This window comes from Spinacia oleracea, chromosome 5 (genome assembly GCF_020520425.1).
Source record: "Spinacia oleracea cultivar Varoflay chromosome 5, BTI_SOV_V1, whole genome shotgun sequence".
NCBI classification, from domain to species: Eukaryota; Viridiplantae; Streptophyta; class Magnoliopsida; order Caryophyllales; family Amaranthaceae; genus Spinacia; species Spinacia oleracea.
In genome coordinates, this window is record NC_079491.1 from 25,219,375 (window position 1) to 25,231,254 (window position 11,880).

At 35.9% G+C, this 11,880-nt stretch overlaps 2 protein-coding genes across 2 annotated transcripts; one reads left to right on the forward strand and one right to left on the reverse strand.

Moving 5' to 3' along the window:
- The first annotated feature begins 3,026 nt into the window (after positions 1 to 3,026).
- LOC110790213 (protein RESISTANCE TO PHYTOPHTHORA 1, chloroplastic) lies at positions 3,027 to 9,984 on the forward strand. The gene is made up of 4 exons (XM_021994998.2): positions 3,027 to 3,405; positions 6,860 to 7,070; positions 7,900 to 8,069; positions 8,147 to 9,984. Exons 1-4 carry the CDS (start codon positions 3,124 to 3,126, stop codon positions 8,174 to 8,176), a joined length of 693 nt encoding a protein of 230 aa, XP_021850690.2. The 5' UTR covers positions 3,027 to 3,123; the 3' UTR covers positions 8,177 to 9,984.
- On the reverse strand, positions 9,346 to 10,509 carry LOC110790214 (CASP-like protein 1E2). Its single transcript, XM_021994999.2, has 2 exons — positions 10,083 to 10,509; positions 9,346 to 9,984 (listed from the first exon to the last, which is right to left on the reverse strand). The coding sequence occupies exons 1-2, from the start codon at positions 10,316 to 10,318 to the stop codon at positions 9,630 to 9,632; spliced, it is 591 nt and encodes a 196-aa protein (XP_021850691.1). The 5' UTR covers positions 10,319 to 10,509; the 3' UTR covers positions 9,346 to 9,629.
- Between the last annotated feature and the right edge of the window lie 1,371 nt (positions 10,510 to 11,880).

The window sequence follows — 11,880 nt, forward strand, 5'->3', positions numbered from 1 at the left end:
AAATACATAAAACATGATAAATGAAAGTGAAAGACCTGGTTTGTCTGGCGGTATATAAACTACCATCTTCATATCTATCGGTCATGCATGCACCACGGACACTTGTCCACCCATGGATTACGAGCCCAGGCTCCCATGGTTTATGAGCCCAGGCTCAGGGCCCAGGCCCCATGTTACGATGATGAGCCCAGGCTCAGGGCCCAGGCCCAGTGGAGAATTCCTTCATGGTTCGTACTTGCCGACAACTAGCATGTTAATTAAAAGTTTATGAATGACGTTTTCATTAAAAGATTAAAATGAATTGAATATGATGTTTTATTAAATGTTTTACTTATTCTATTCTCCCTGTGTTATTAAATAAAATGATTTGAAATGAATTTTACGTTGCTAGGGTAGTCGTTAATGAGTCTTCGGCTCACCGTTTTGTTTTCCATTTTAGGTACTGCGGGGATCGATGGAAACGAGTAGAGGCGAGGAATTTCACTTTAATAATATTCACCTAGTTTATGCTTAAAGTTATAATAGTTTAATTAAAGACTTTTAGTAAGTTATGTACTTTTATTTTGAGAATATAAAGGATTATTAATATTAAATTGGAGGTTTTTATGGCTTATGTATGGTGTCGCCTTGTAATTTCCAAGAGAGAATTACGGCAGGTAATGTCCCGACCAAATTAGGTTAATTCCGCTGCTAATTATGCTTTAATACTTGAATTAGAGGTCGGGGCGTTACATAATATCAGTTATCGGCGAACATTCCTTTATATTAGCCTTTGCAAAAAGAATACTGTCGTCGGCAAAAAATAAATGTGAGATTCTAGGAGCGTCGTTACATATTTTGGCCCCGCTTATATTTCCTCAGGTTGCCGCTCTGGATTGTAGAGTGGAAAAAGCGTCAGCACATAACAAGAATAGATGTGGGGATATAGGATCACCTTGTCTGAGACCACGGGAAGGATGCACTTCCCCATATATGCGGCCATTGACCTTGAAAGAAAAGGAGACACTTTCAAGGAAATCCATAATTCTTCGCACCTAGTCCACACTAAAACCCAGCTTGTACATAACCTTCTCTATAAAACTTCATTCCAGCCTATCGTATGCTTTGCTCATATCCAGCTCAAGGGTCACCTAGCCATCCTTCCCATCCCCCTTTCGCTTCATAGAGTGAAAATTTTCGAACACAATCAATGCATTATCAGTAATTAGCCGACCCGGCACAAAAGCACTCTGGTTAACGGAGATAATATCATTAAGAAACAGTTTAAGCTTGTTTGCCATTGTCTTAGATATTATTTTGTACAACGCATTACAACAACTTATCGGCCTAAACTCCGACATATGTTTTGGCTCATTGCATTTGGGAATTAAGACTGTGCAAGTTCTATTTATGTCCGCCAGATTCACCTCCTTAATATCACCAAATGTCAATGTAGCCCACTTGGTAAGCTCATTATCACAAGCAACGAGTTTGTGATGCGGGTCAGAAGCCACTCCGTCTGTTCGTCATGCCATGCTCTAATAACAACATCGTAGCGTTCATCTTTCGATAACCATAAGGCCTCGAATTTGAAAAATTTCTCGCGCCTACCCCTTTTATAATAGTTACTCGCCTGCATAAGAATAGGGGCGTGATCAGACCCATGTCTAGGGAAATACCGAATGTTAAAATTTGGGAGCATATTACACCAACCATCAGCTGCCAGGAATCTGTTTGTGTCTTGTAATTGCGGTTTAGAGAGAAATATATATGCTGGTTTTTTCTATTGATGTTTGCGTATGGCTTCATGATCGAGTTTGTGTATTATGAAAGCCCTATTTGTGTATTGTAATTGCGGTTTTAATTAGAAATTACAAGATTACCACCATCAAATTATTTTTTTATAATATACTCCCTCCGTTTCTTTTTGTTGTATCCGTTTCCATTTTAAGCGTTTCATATTGTTGTATCCATTTAGAATCAATTCTATTTTTGGACATACATTTTATCCTAAAATACCCTTACATTTCTATCTAATTACCGAAATACCTAAAGATTCTACCCATATTCCCACCTGATTTTCCCCACCTATAATATTTAATTTTTTTCCCTTCCCCATATACCCACTCTCTCATCTCCTTTATCAACCATCATTATCACTCCTCTCTATTACCTTATTTCTTTATTATTTTCTCACTCCTTTATTTATTATAATATCTTACACCCAATCATTTCTCTTACACACAATCATTACACTTATACCCATACAAACCAAGATTCTAATTTTCTTAAAAACCACCCAAAATTCCAAATGGATACATCAAAAAGAAATGGAGGGAATAATTAAAAAGCTAAGCATTGATTATATAAAAATTCAAATAGATAGAACCATTAAAGACGTTATAATCCGTAGAAGATAAGGCGGAGGACAAACAATGCACATAAGAAATAAAGTATCACTAGATAGACCTCAAGCGTGGATAATAACACCCAATACCATTTTAACCAACCACCAATTCTGGTGTATCTCCACATTAATTTATAAATAAATGTGAACATGAACGACTAAATTTTAATATGACTTTATTTTCTATGACTACTTGGAATAAAAATAATAGTTAATAGGACCACCATGAAGAAAGATGTCATAAGTCTCATAAGCATCAACTATACAAATGTCATTCATGCATCTAATTTGGTGTTTTCCACTACAAAACAAATAATACAAATTGTGAAATTCAAATGATCTAATTGAAAATTTATTTGGCATGATAAATAATGTAATGTGTTTGTGTAGTTGACGAATTTAATGAACTTTTTTCATATTATAGAGTACACGTATTTTGTTGTGCTAAAAAAGAATCTAGAATTAACTGGTCAATGTAGCAACCGGGGCATGCCATGGCCACAAACTAGTTTTCCAAAAAAAACCACCCGCCTTAAATTAAATTTCTTGTTTGATAGACGGCCTTGGTTCATCCACGTCGACCATTTTTAGCCATTTGTAAGATTTTTTTTTTTTTTTTTTAAGAAATTAGCCATTTGTAAAGATTTTCTTTGCCTTATCCATTTTCTTTGCATATTTTCCATTGCCGTGCTCTCCAGATAAATTAAAAAAATCAAAAAATACAAATTCAAAGAAAGATGACAGTATTGTTACCAGCTTCACCCTTCAGCCGCCATTTCTGCAACCCTCCTTCCATTCGATATTCATTTTCACATAAAACTTCAATTTGTTTAAGTTTTCCGCCATTAAAGGGTAGCTTCAGAATCCATGGAAGCTCTGATAAACTCGACACACCAATAACTATGGACGAACAAGACCAACAACAGCAAAATTTGGAAATTAACAAATTAGAGGAGAGAGAAAATAATACTCCTTCCACTTCTACTTCTGCTCCAGCAATTGAGAAAGACCTCAAAAAGGTAAGTTCCTTGTAAATTTCCTATGTTATTTGTTTGTAAATTTCCTATGTTATGTCTTGCTAATTGTAGAAAATTTTGTTTAATTGGGTTAATCCAGTATTTGTTTTGAAATAAGCAAATGTTGTAAGTTATAGCTTACTATTATTGTGATAGCGACTGGTAAATCAGGCGGGGGAAATTAGGGTTTGATGTGAATTATTTGGGGATTGAATGAATTGGGTTTAATCAAATCCTTAGAGTTTTCTGTGACGTAGTGAATTTTGGAAATTTGCAATGGAGACACATGTTATTGCTCTTCCTAAATGGTTGAATGTATAAAGATTGTATTGATCGATTAATCGAATTAGTGTTCCTGCTCATGGTTTGAGTCTGGATAACTTCGGGCTGATTACACCGAAATTGACGCCGAAGGTACGAGCATTGGTTGTCAAAAGGGTAGAGATAACATGCAGCTAGAAATTATTTTATCAAAGAAGAATAAAAATCCAAAAATTTATCAGGAATAGGCTGAGTGGGTGAGTGTTTATTGCTATAGTGAGGGTAATCAAATGAAATTTGGGAATTTTGAAGCGAGTACTCTCGACAGTTTCCTCTGCTTGATTTAATTATAAAACCTACATTTCAGGAACGACCAGGACTCGGGAAGGGGGGTGTCTTTAGTGTGTGGAATTTAAGTGATAGTTCAGTAGGAACACTTGACAAGAAGGGGGTGAATTGTTTCTTGGTAACTTGGGTAAGTTTATTGTGGAGTTTAAACAATAAAGAGAATGAGAACAATAAGCGAAGAGAGATATAAAACGGAGGAACCTTCTTGATCCTAATCAAGAAGAACCTTATTACTCTTTTGTATTAATGCAATAACTCTATTACAAATACACTCTTTAACTCGAGTTCCTCTCGAATACGAGTTCCCCACAGCAATCCCCTTTGATTACTGTGCTCCTCTATCTCTCTCTGACTTAACTCTAAGTCGCTCCTTTTCTCTTTGACTTAACTCTAAGTCGCTTTTTTTCTCTTTGCCTTAACTCTAAGTCAATTAAGGATCACTCAACCCTTAAACCCAAAATACAATTTGATACTTCCTCCATTTTTTTTAATTGCACCATCTTGGATTTCTCGCTTGCCATGCACTATTTTAACTACTAATATCTCTCATTATACATTTTAAAAAATTATAAAAATTTGATAATTTGAAAGTATATTTCGAGACGAATCTAACAAGATCCCACATGAGTATATTTTTCCTTACATATAAATCACAAAAAATAACTATATAAGAATAAGCGAATAGTGCTAAAACCAAGATGGTGCAATTATAAAAAAATGGAGGAAGTATAAAACTCTAGTACGTAATAAAGCTTAAAGTAATAAGGAACTCAAGGGACACTCTTTTGAAAACTGATTCTCTTTTAAAACGTTTAAGCTCTTAAGATATATTTTGCAAAGATCTGTTGTGTATTTTGAAAAGCAAAAACTCTTCTCCTTTTATAGGAGAGTTTTACCTAGGGTTGGGTGCCATGTTCTCCTCAACTACCCACTAACCGTTACTGCTCAGTAACATGGGCATAGTTGGAGAGAAACAGGGGAGACCAAATCAAAACATTAAATGCACGTTTAAACAGAAATACGTGGGAGCGTTTTAAGGAACATGGAAAATCTTTTGCTTGAGAAACAAGGAGAATAAAATCAGAATCCTATGTTTACATTTATTAATTAAATTCATTTTATTTATTAAAAAGATTTTCCAAGTTAAAACTCTTTTATAATTACAGTTAATATATTTCATTTAAAACGTACCAAAATACTATGTCTCTTTCATTCCAAATTACGTTTAAACTTTATTAAATACTTACCTAAATCCTAAAACATAAACTCATATGTTGTAGTCTTCATGTTGCACCTTTAGAAGCTTCACTCAAAGTCTTCCCAATTTGTTCATTCTCTGGAACGTCGAGGATCCACATAATATATGAGGATCTCGCCTTAGGAACTCGCCTAAGGATCTCGCCTTTGTAAACTTGCTTAATGATTATTTCTTCAATGTAGTGTCTGACATGAATCAATTACTTGCTTATATTTCACGTTGCTTAGTTTATCCAACTCAGGATCTCCTTAACTTAGCATTATCCCTCTAAGGATCTCGGAACCTATTATGCAACTTAACTTAACCAATTGTCAGGAGTTTGCTTTGTCATCATCAAAACTTTAGGGTCAACATTAAGTTTGTACGGTTGGAATTTCTTGCCTTCTTGGGATGAAGGGGAGTGACCTTATATTGAATGGTCTTGTTGTACGGTTTTGAAGATGAATGTGAATTTCTCTTTGGTGTGTGTAAGAAACAAAAATGGAAAATTTCGACAGGTTTGTTGCTTCGAAAAAATGGAGTATACTAGTTGTAGAAGGGTATTTGTGAAAGTCTTGGACTAGTGGTAAGTGCAAAGTTACATTCCCCACTGCGTGGTTGAACTTTCTGGGTTATGGGGTCCTTTGGTGAAATGCAAATGCAGTTGTAAGGTCGGGTTTGTTGTTTTTAGTGTTGTCGCATGGTCTCCTTGGTTAGCTAGAAACAAGCTTTGGTTCAGGGGGAGAGACTTGCAGGAGAATTTTATCAGCTTCAGATAAGATGCTTTTGGTGGCTTAGAGGAGCTTGTAACCTATTTGTTGTCAGTATTTATGTCTAACAAAGCTCTCTTCTGCTATTTCTCCGTCTCTGAGTAGTCAGCAAGGGTTGTTAATATAAACAGGGCTAAGGAATGGGGATAATGATCATATTGGTAGTCTAACTTTTGCCTTATTGGCTGCAAGAAAACTATCTATAGTGTGCAAGATCTTTGTAAGAAAATGGATTTGAACTTTGTGCAGCCAAAAAAAGAAACTTTAAAGCCCTGCCCCAGGTTTAACTCTCAGAAATAATTTGTTTGTTTTTTCCAAATTGGGGGGGGGGGGGGGGGGGGGGGGTGTTGATGATCATGATTGCTCTATATCCCTTTTTAACATTCATAGCAGCAGGGATCTGATTTTGTCAGTTCTCCACTTTAACAACAATTGATCAAATTCTATTTAGTCTAATGCATAGTGATAATTTATCCGACAATGAATTAGGTAGTCAAACACTCACACTTGCTAATGATTTGGGCCTTTGGCTTTAGGATAAGGATTGACCAAATAGGATTCTTGTTATCTGACATTCTTTTTTATCCCTCCTCATAAAGACATTGCATAATTTTGATCTTGTCTATCCCGCCTTATGAAAAAATCTTGTTGAAGGTGTTAAGGCATATTGGCAACGGAAATGCTAAATGTCATTTACAGCTCAATTCCTGATGACTGATTTGAACTGCTTTTCCCCTTTCCATCTTTGTCTGGGAGACAAACAATTTTCCATGATGCATGATGTCCTATTCATTGTGCAAAAAAAGTTCTTGTCATGATGATTTATTTCGTGTTCAATCAGGTAGTTAACAAGGCAGCTGCAACCTTTGCTCCTAGGGCTTCTACAGCTTCCAAAAACCCTGCTGTGCCAGGAAGTACATTATACCAAGTTTTTGAGATCCAGGCATATGCGTCTATGTTTCTGGGCGGAGTTCTGTCCTTTAATCTAGTATTCCCATCAAATGAGCCAGATATATGGCGATTAATGGGCATGTGGTCTATTTGGATGTTCAGTAAGTCCTCGTCTCACTATGATAGTAGAAGTAAACTTCTTTTATTATATTTCTTGGTTGTCCTAAAGACTATACAAGGATCATGAGGGAAGAACCAAAAGTTGTGGAAGAAAGAGATATTAGGAGGGAACGATGAACAAACTTTTTAGGCCCATGAACGTTGGTGCTCTTAAGAACAATTCACATCACTTTGTAGCTTTCACACATGTTGGCATTTATTTCGTGTCACACTAATCTAGTTCAAATAGCTATAGTTAGGTACTTGGGTTAATGTGTCCTTGAGATTTGTGGATATGTGGCTAATTGCTCTTTGCAATTAGGATGTTAAAGAACACTGCATGAGCTTAACAAGTCATTTGAGCACAAAAACAATAATATGCCACTAAGCCTGTCGATTTGCACTATGCTATTTCCACCAATTATGCATATCTTGGTATGAAGCTTTGATTAAAATCATTTGCGTGTTCAATTGACTTCATGGAGTTGTTTAGAACTTAGCAGATTCAAGTATGTGTATGTGTGTGTATGCGCGTGTGTGTATGCGCGTGTGTGTTGGACACAGTATTGGATCCGACCATCCAAGTCCTTGATACACCGGTATCTAGGACACAAGTATTGGATCCGACCATCTGAGTCCTCGATACTCCGGTATCTCGGACACAAGTATTGGGTCCGAGTAACTTAGGATCTTTGTATCCTTCGATTCCTTAGTCAGGAATGCTAGTGTAACTCTAATTTCTTGTTGTTAACATACGCACCATTTTTATTCTTATATTGTTATGTTCATCTCACTGAATAATAAACCTTAAATATATTTTCCCTGGTGCAGCAATTCCTTCACTTCGTGCCCGAGACTGTTCAAAGAACGAAAAAGAAGCACTCAACTATCTGTTTCTCCTTGTTCCATTGCTCAATGTCATAATCCCATTCTTCTGGAAGTCCTTTGCTGTTGTTTGGTCCGCAGACACAGTTGCCTTCTTTTTGATGTACGCTTGGAAGGTATGTCTCATTTCTGTAGATTTCAATAATTAGCAATCTGAGGCAATTTATTGATACACTATTTCTGCTTCATACAGTTGGGGTGGCTGCAGAAAACAGAGTCGTAAGGTTGCCATCATGGGTTCTCTTGGTGAAAGTCTTTCCTGTAGAAATATTATTTTTTATCTGAATAATTGATATTATTACACACAATATGTACAAAACTTCCAATGATGCTGGAAACTCTAGGGGAGGATCAGGAAAGACCGAAATGCTTAGAAGGCGAAGTTAACAAACAGACAGTCTTTGATTGGTTATAGCAAATTAAAATGTAAATTCCTGTATTTGGTTCGAGTAGTGCGCCACAGACAGCACTTGCAGCTTGCATATCAAAAATTCATAGGCATCGAACCCGTGTACATTCTGGTAACCTTAAAGTCAGAAGCTTGAATCCTACCAACTGCAACTGTTGTGGTTATCTCAAGAGTCTGCCTTGCAAATCCAGGTTTCACATTTTTCCTTCTATCTTACTGCGTATATTCATTTTTTGTCTCGCTGCATGTTCAAAAGCTTGAATGTAACCGTTATGAATAAATTCGTAATCTGTAATAGGTACTGTTATAGGAAGTATATTTTATGAATTCCTTCACTTAGATCGATATACATAACACATTACAAACCTAAATTAATGAACAGGAGGGTAGATTGCCTGAACATGAAATACATGTGTCGGAATTTATTTTTGAAATGTATGAATGAATAGAGAGAAGCAAACAAGTGTAGATTGCCTGAAGTTATAGTACATGAGCAGTTTGTTTGCTTCAGTCATGCCATAGTTATTCTTGGTGCATATTCTATACAACACATACGCATAGGCATTTAGGTTCTGTTTGGTTTGCCGTAAAACTTTACAGTGTAATTTTTTCATGGAATTTTTTTTTCCAGGTAAAAGCACAATTCAAAATTACTTTTCCTTTGTTTGGTTCCTTAACAGAACATTAATGGGAAAATAAAAATGTGAGAATATTGATGGAAAGAAGTAAGATAGAAAAGGAGGAAAAATGAAAAAGGTGGTTTTCATTCTTTTCAAATGGAAACTATTTTTCACACTTGAGACACTTATTGAAAATTGTTTTCCATCACTCGCCAGACCAAACATATGATTAAAAAGGGAAAAAATATTTTACACTCTATTAAACGGGGCCTTACGTTGATTCGGAATCTTGATACGTAGTGAAAATCCTTGATAAACGGCCCTATGACTTAGTTCCAGGTTTTGTGACATAAAAGAAAATACTTTCCTTTAGAAAAACAATTGTATTAGATCGTAAAACCACAATTATATGTAAAAAAATAAAATATTACATCGACTACAATGGAAATAATGAAAACATCCCTCAAAACAAAGAAAGTGGAAATATGAAAACATCATGCAAAGAAATATTTCCGACTAGAGTGTTGTCGTCGTTAGTGCTCTTTCCTTGCTCGAACGTATGTCCCTATGTACCGAAAACTGACCAGGCTGACTTGAATGCAATAAGGAAACCCGGCCCGTTGATTTAACTAATAAGCTTGTAGTTATTAATATTTAGAGGTTCTCTTATGAAGCTTTGAAGCAGTTAGAATAATGAGCAAGAGAAATGCAATAGCCCCCATTAAAGAAAGGGCAACAGAAGCCGTAACTTGGTGGCAAAATTTAGCATACATATTACAAATCTTTTTCCATTGTAAATGTGAGTTTCCTTTTATACCTATTAGCCCGATTGCACCCGTTCCTCCGATGCTGGAAAACAACAACGCAACCATCATTAAATCTGCAACCAATATCATCAAACGCGAAACACCCACTTTTCCACCTCCTTTACTTGCAAATATCATAACTAGCATTGTTGCTGCTGCGGATACACTTGCGATGGAGTTCGACACCACAGAGTACCTATTTTAATTATAATAATAAAAAAAATCAATACAAACAGCCGGTCAAATAAACCAAGTGAATTGATTCATTGATTTGAAGGTAAATGAAATACTTACACAAAAGCAGAGACATGATGGAATTTAGCAGTGACGGGGACATGGAAAGTAGGAAGAGTAGGAAGTAGTACAACAGGAATAATCTCGGTCTCTTTGTCCAACCCTATCAAAATAGCAGCTGTTAGAGTCACTAACAAGGCAAAACCCCTTAACATAATCTCGGGCTGGCTGAACGCAGTGCCATGATCTGTTTCCCATTCTTTCTCTTTGTTTTTCTGCACCTCTCCTATCTCCATATTATTCTGCTTTTAGGCGCTTAATTTGTTATTGACGTAATAGACTGTAGAGTGTCCTTAAAATACTTTAACATTTTGTTGCAAGTAGCTACCGGAAAGCACTAGAGAATAATAGCTTAGTTGGCGCTGTTAATATGGCAGTTGAAATTCTACAATAAACTAAATAATACAGTTGGATGATTAAAGTGGGAAAACGGCACAACGGTGGTTTGTATTGAATACAGAAGACAAGAGGTGAAGGGAGTTCAACAAAATGGGTCTACTTGTAGTAAATACAAATTGGTTGAGGAAATGGTGTAGCTAGTTTTAGTTGTGTGTGTGGGTGGATTTATGAATTTTTTTATTATTGGAATGATTTTAGAACACTACTTATGGTACAGGATCGACCACGAATACATAGCTAGTTATGGTATAGACTCTATCGTGTTTTTTATCAACGTGTTACGTACGTTATCAAAATATAGTATGTAGGTCAAATAAATTAAAAACAAACATCAATGAGGTGTTCAAGTAATGGACTAATGGTTGAATAATAACTTGTGCGCTATGACTCATAAGTTTGAGTTCATCTTTCACCATTTGTAATTTGTATTGCATTTTTCACTCATTTAGAAAAGAAAACAAGTTAATATTTCTGTTTGTATATTCAAAGATTTATTGGGTAATAATTAATGTGCTTAAAATAAAATATATTTGTAATTTGCATTACTTTTAAAGAATAAAAAAAAGTTAACTTGCGATCTTTATTATCTCTCTATGAGTTTTTATTTTTCTATTTTTTAATAAAACCGGAAGTTCAATCAATGTACTATAGGAAAATGTATACCCTGGATCTCATAGTCAAGAGTCCAATATTCAATTGCGATTTTATTCTATTTATTTTAACTTGTCTCAAATATAATAAGTGAAATAAACTTTAGATGCGTTAAGATATGATCATCATCATCGCTAGGGCTTAAGAATGGGCTTTTCGTGATTTGTCATGTCCAGTGGCGAACTTTGAACGGTTTTATGAGGAGACCGGAACGGAAAAAATAAACAATATACTATGTAATTATACAATTATACATAATTTTAGGGGAGACAGTAACTAAAAATACACTACAAAATTTTCCGGCAGGGGGGGCCAGGCCCACCCCAACCTTAACAAAGATCTGCCCCTAGTCATGTCCTACCTTAAGAAGGCTATGTTCTCTTCAATTTATTTTCACTGATTTAGGCAAACTAAGTTTAGATTAACAAGTTCATATAAATGCAGATAAAATAAGTTCGGTAAAAATAAGGGGTAACCAAATTAGGGATTTCAGTGGGGCGGGTTTCGTGGGAGACCCGCCCCACATACGCCCAAGTAGGCGGGGATTGGGGTAGGTTTAGTGCGTGATTGGGCGGGGACGATGGGTATAAAAATCGTATCCGCTATGGGTGATGGGGCGGGTGTGGATTTTGCTTTGAACCCACCCCATCCCCACTCGCTCACTTCATACCCGCCATGGGTGATGGGGTGATTGTTGATTTAGGTAATAATATAAATTTAGGTGAGATTTTTAAGTGTTTTTGTTTTG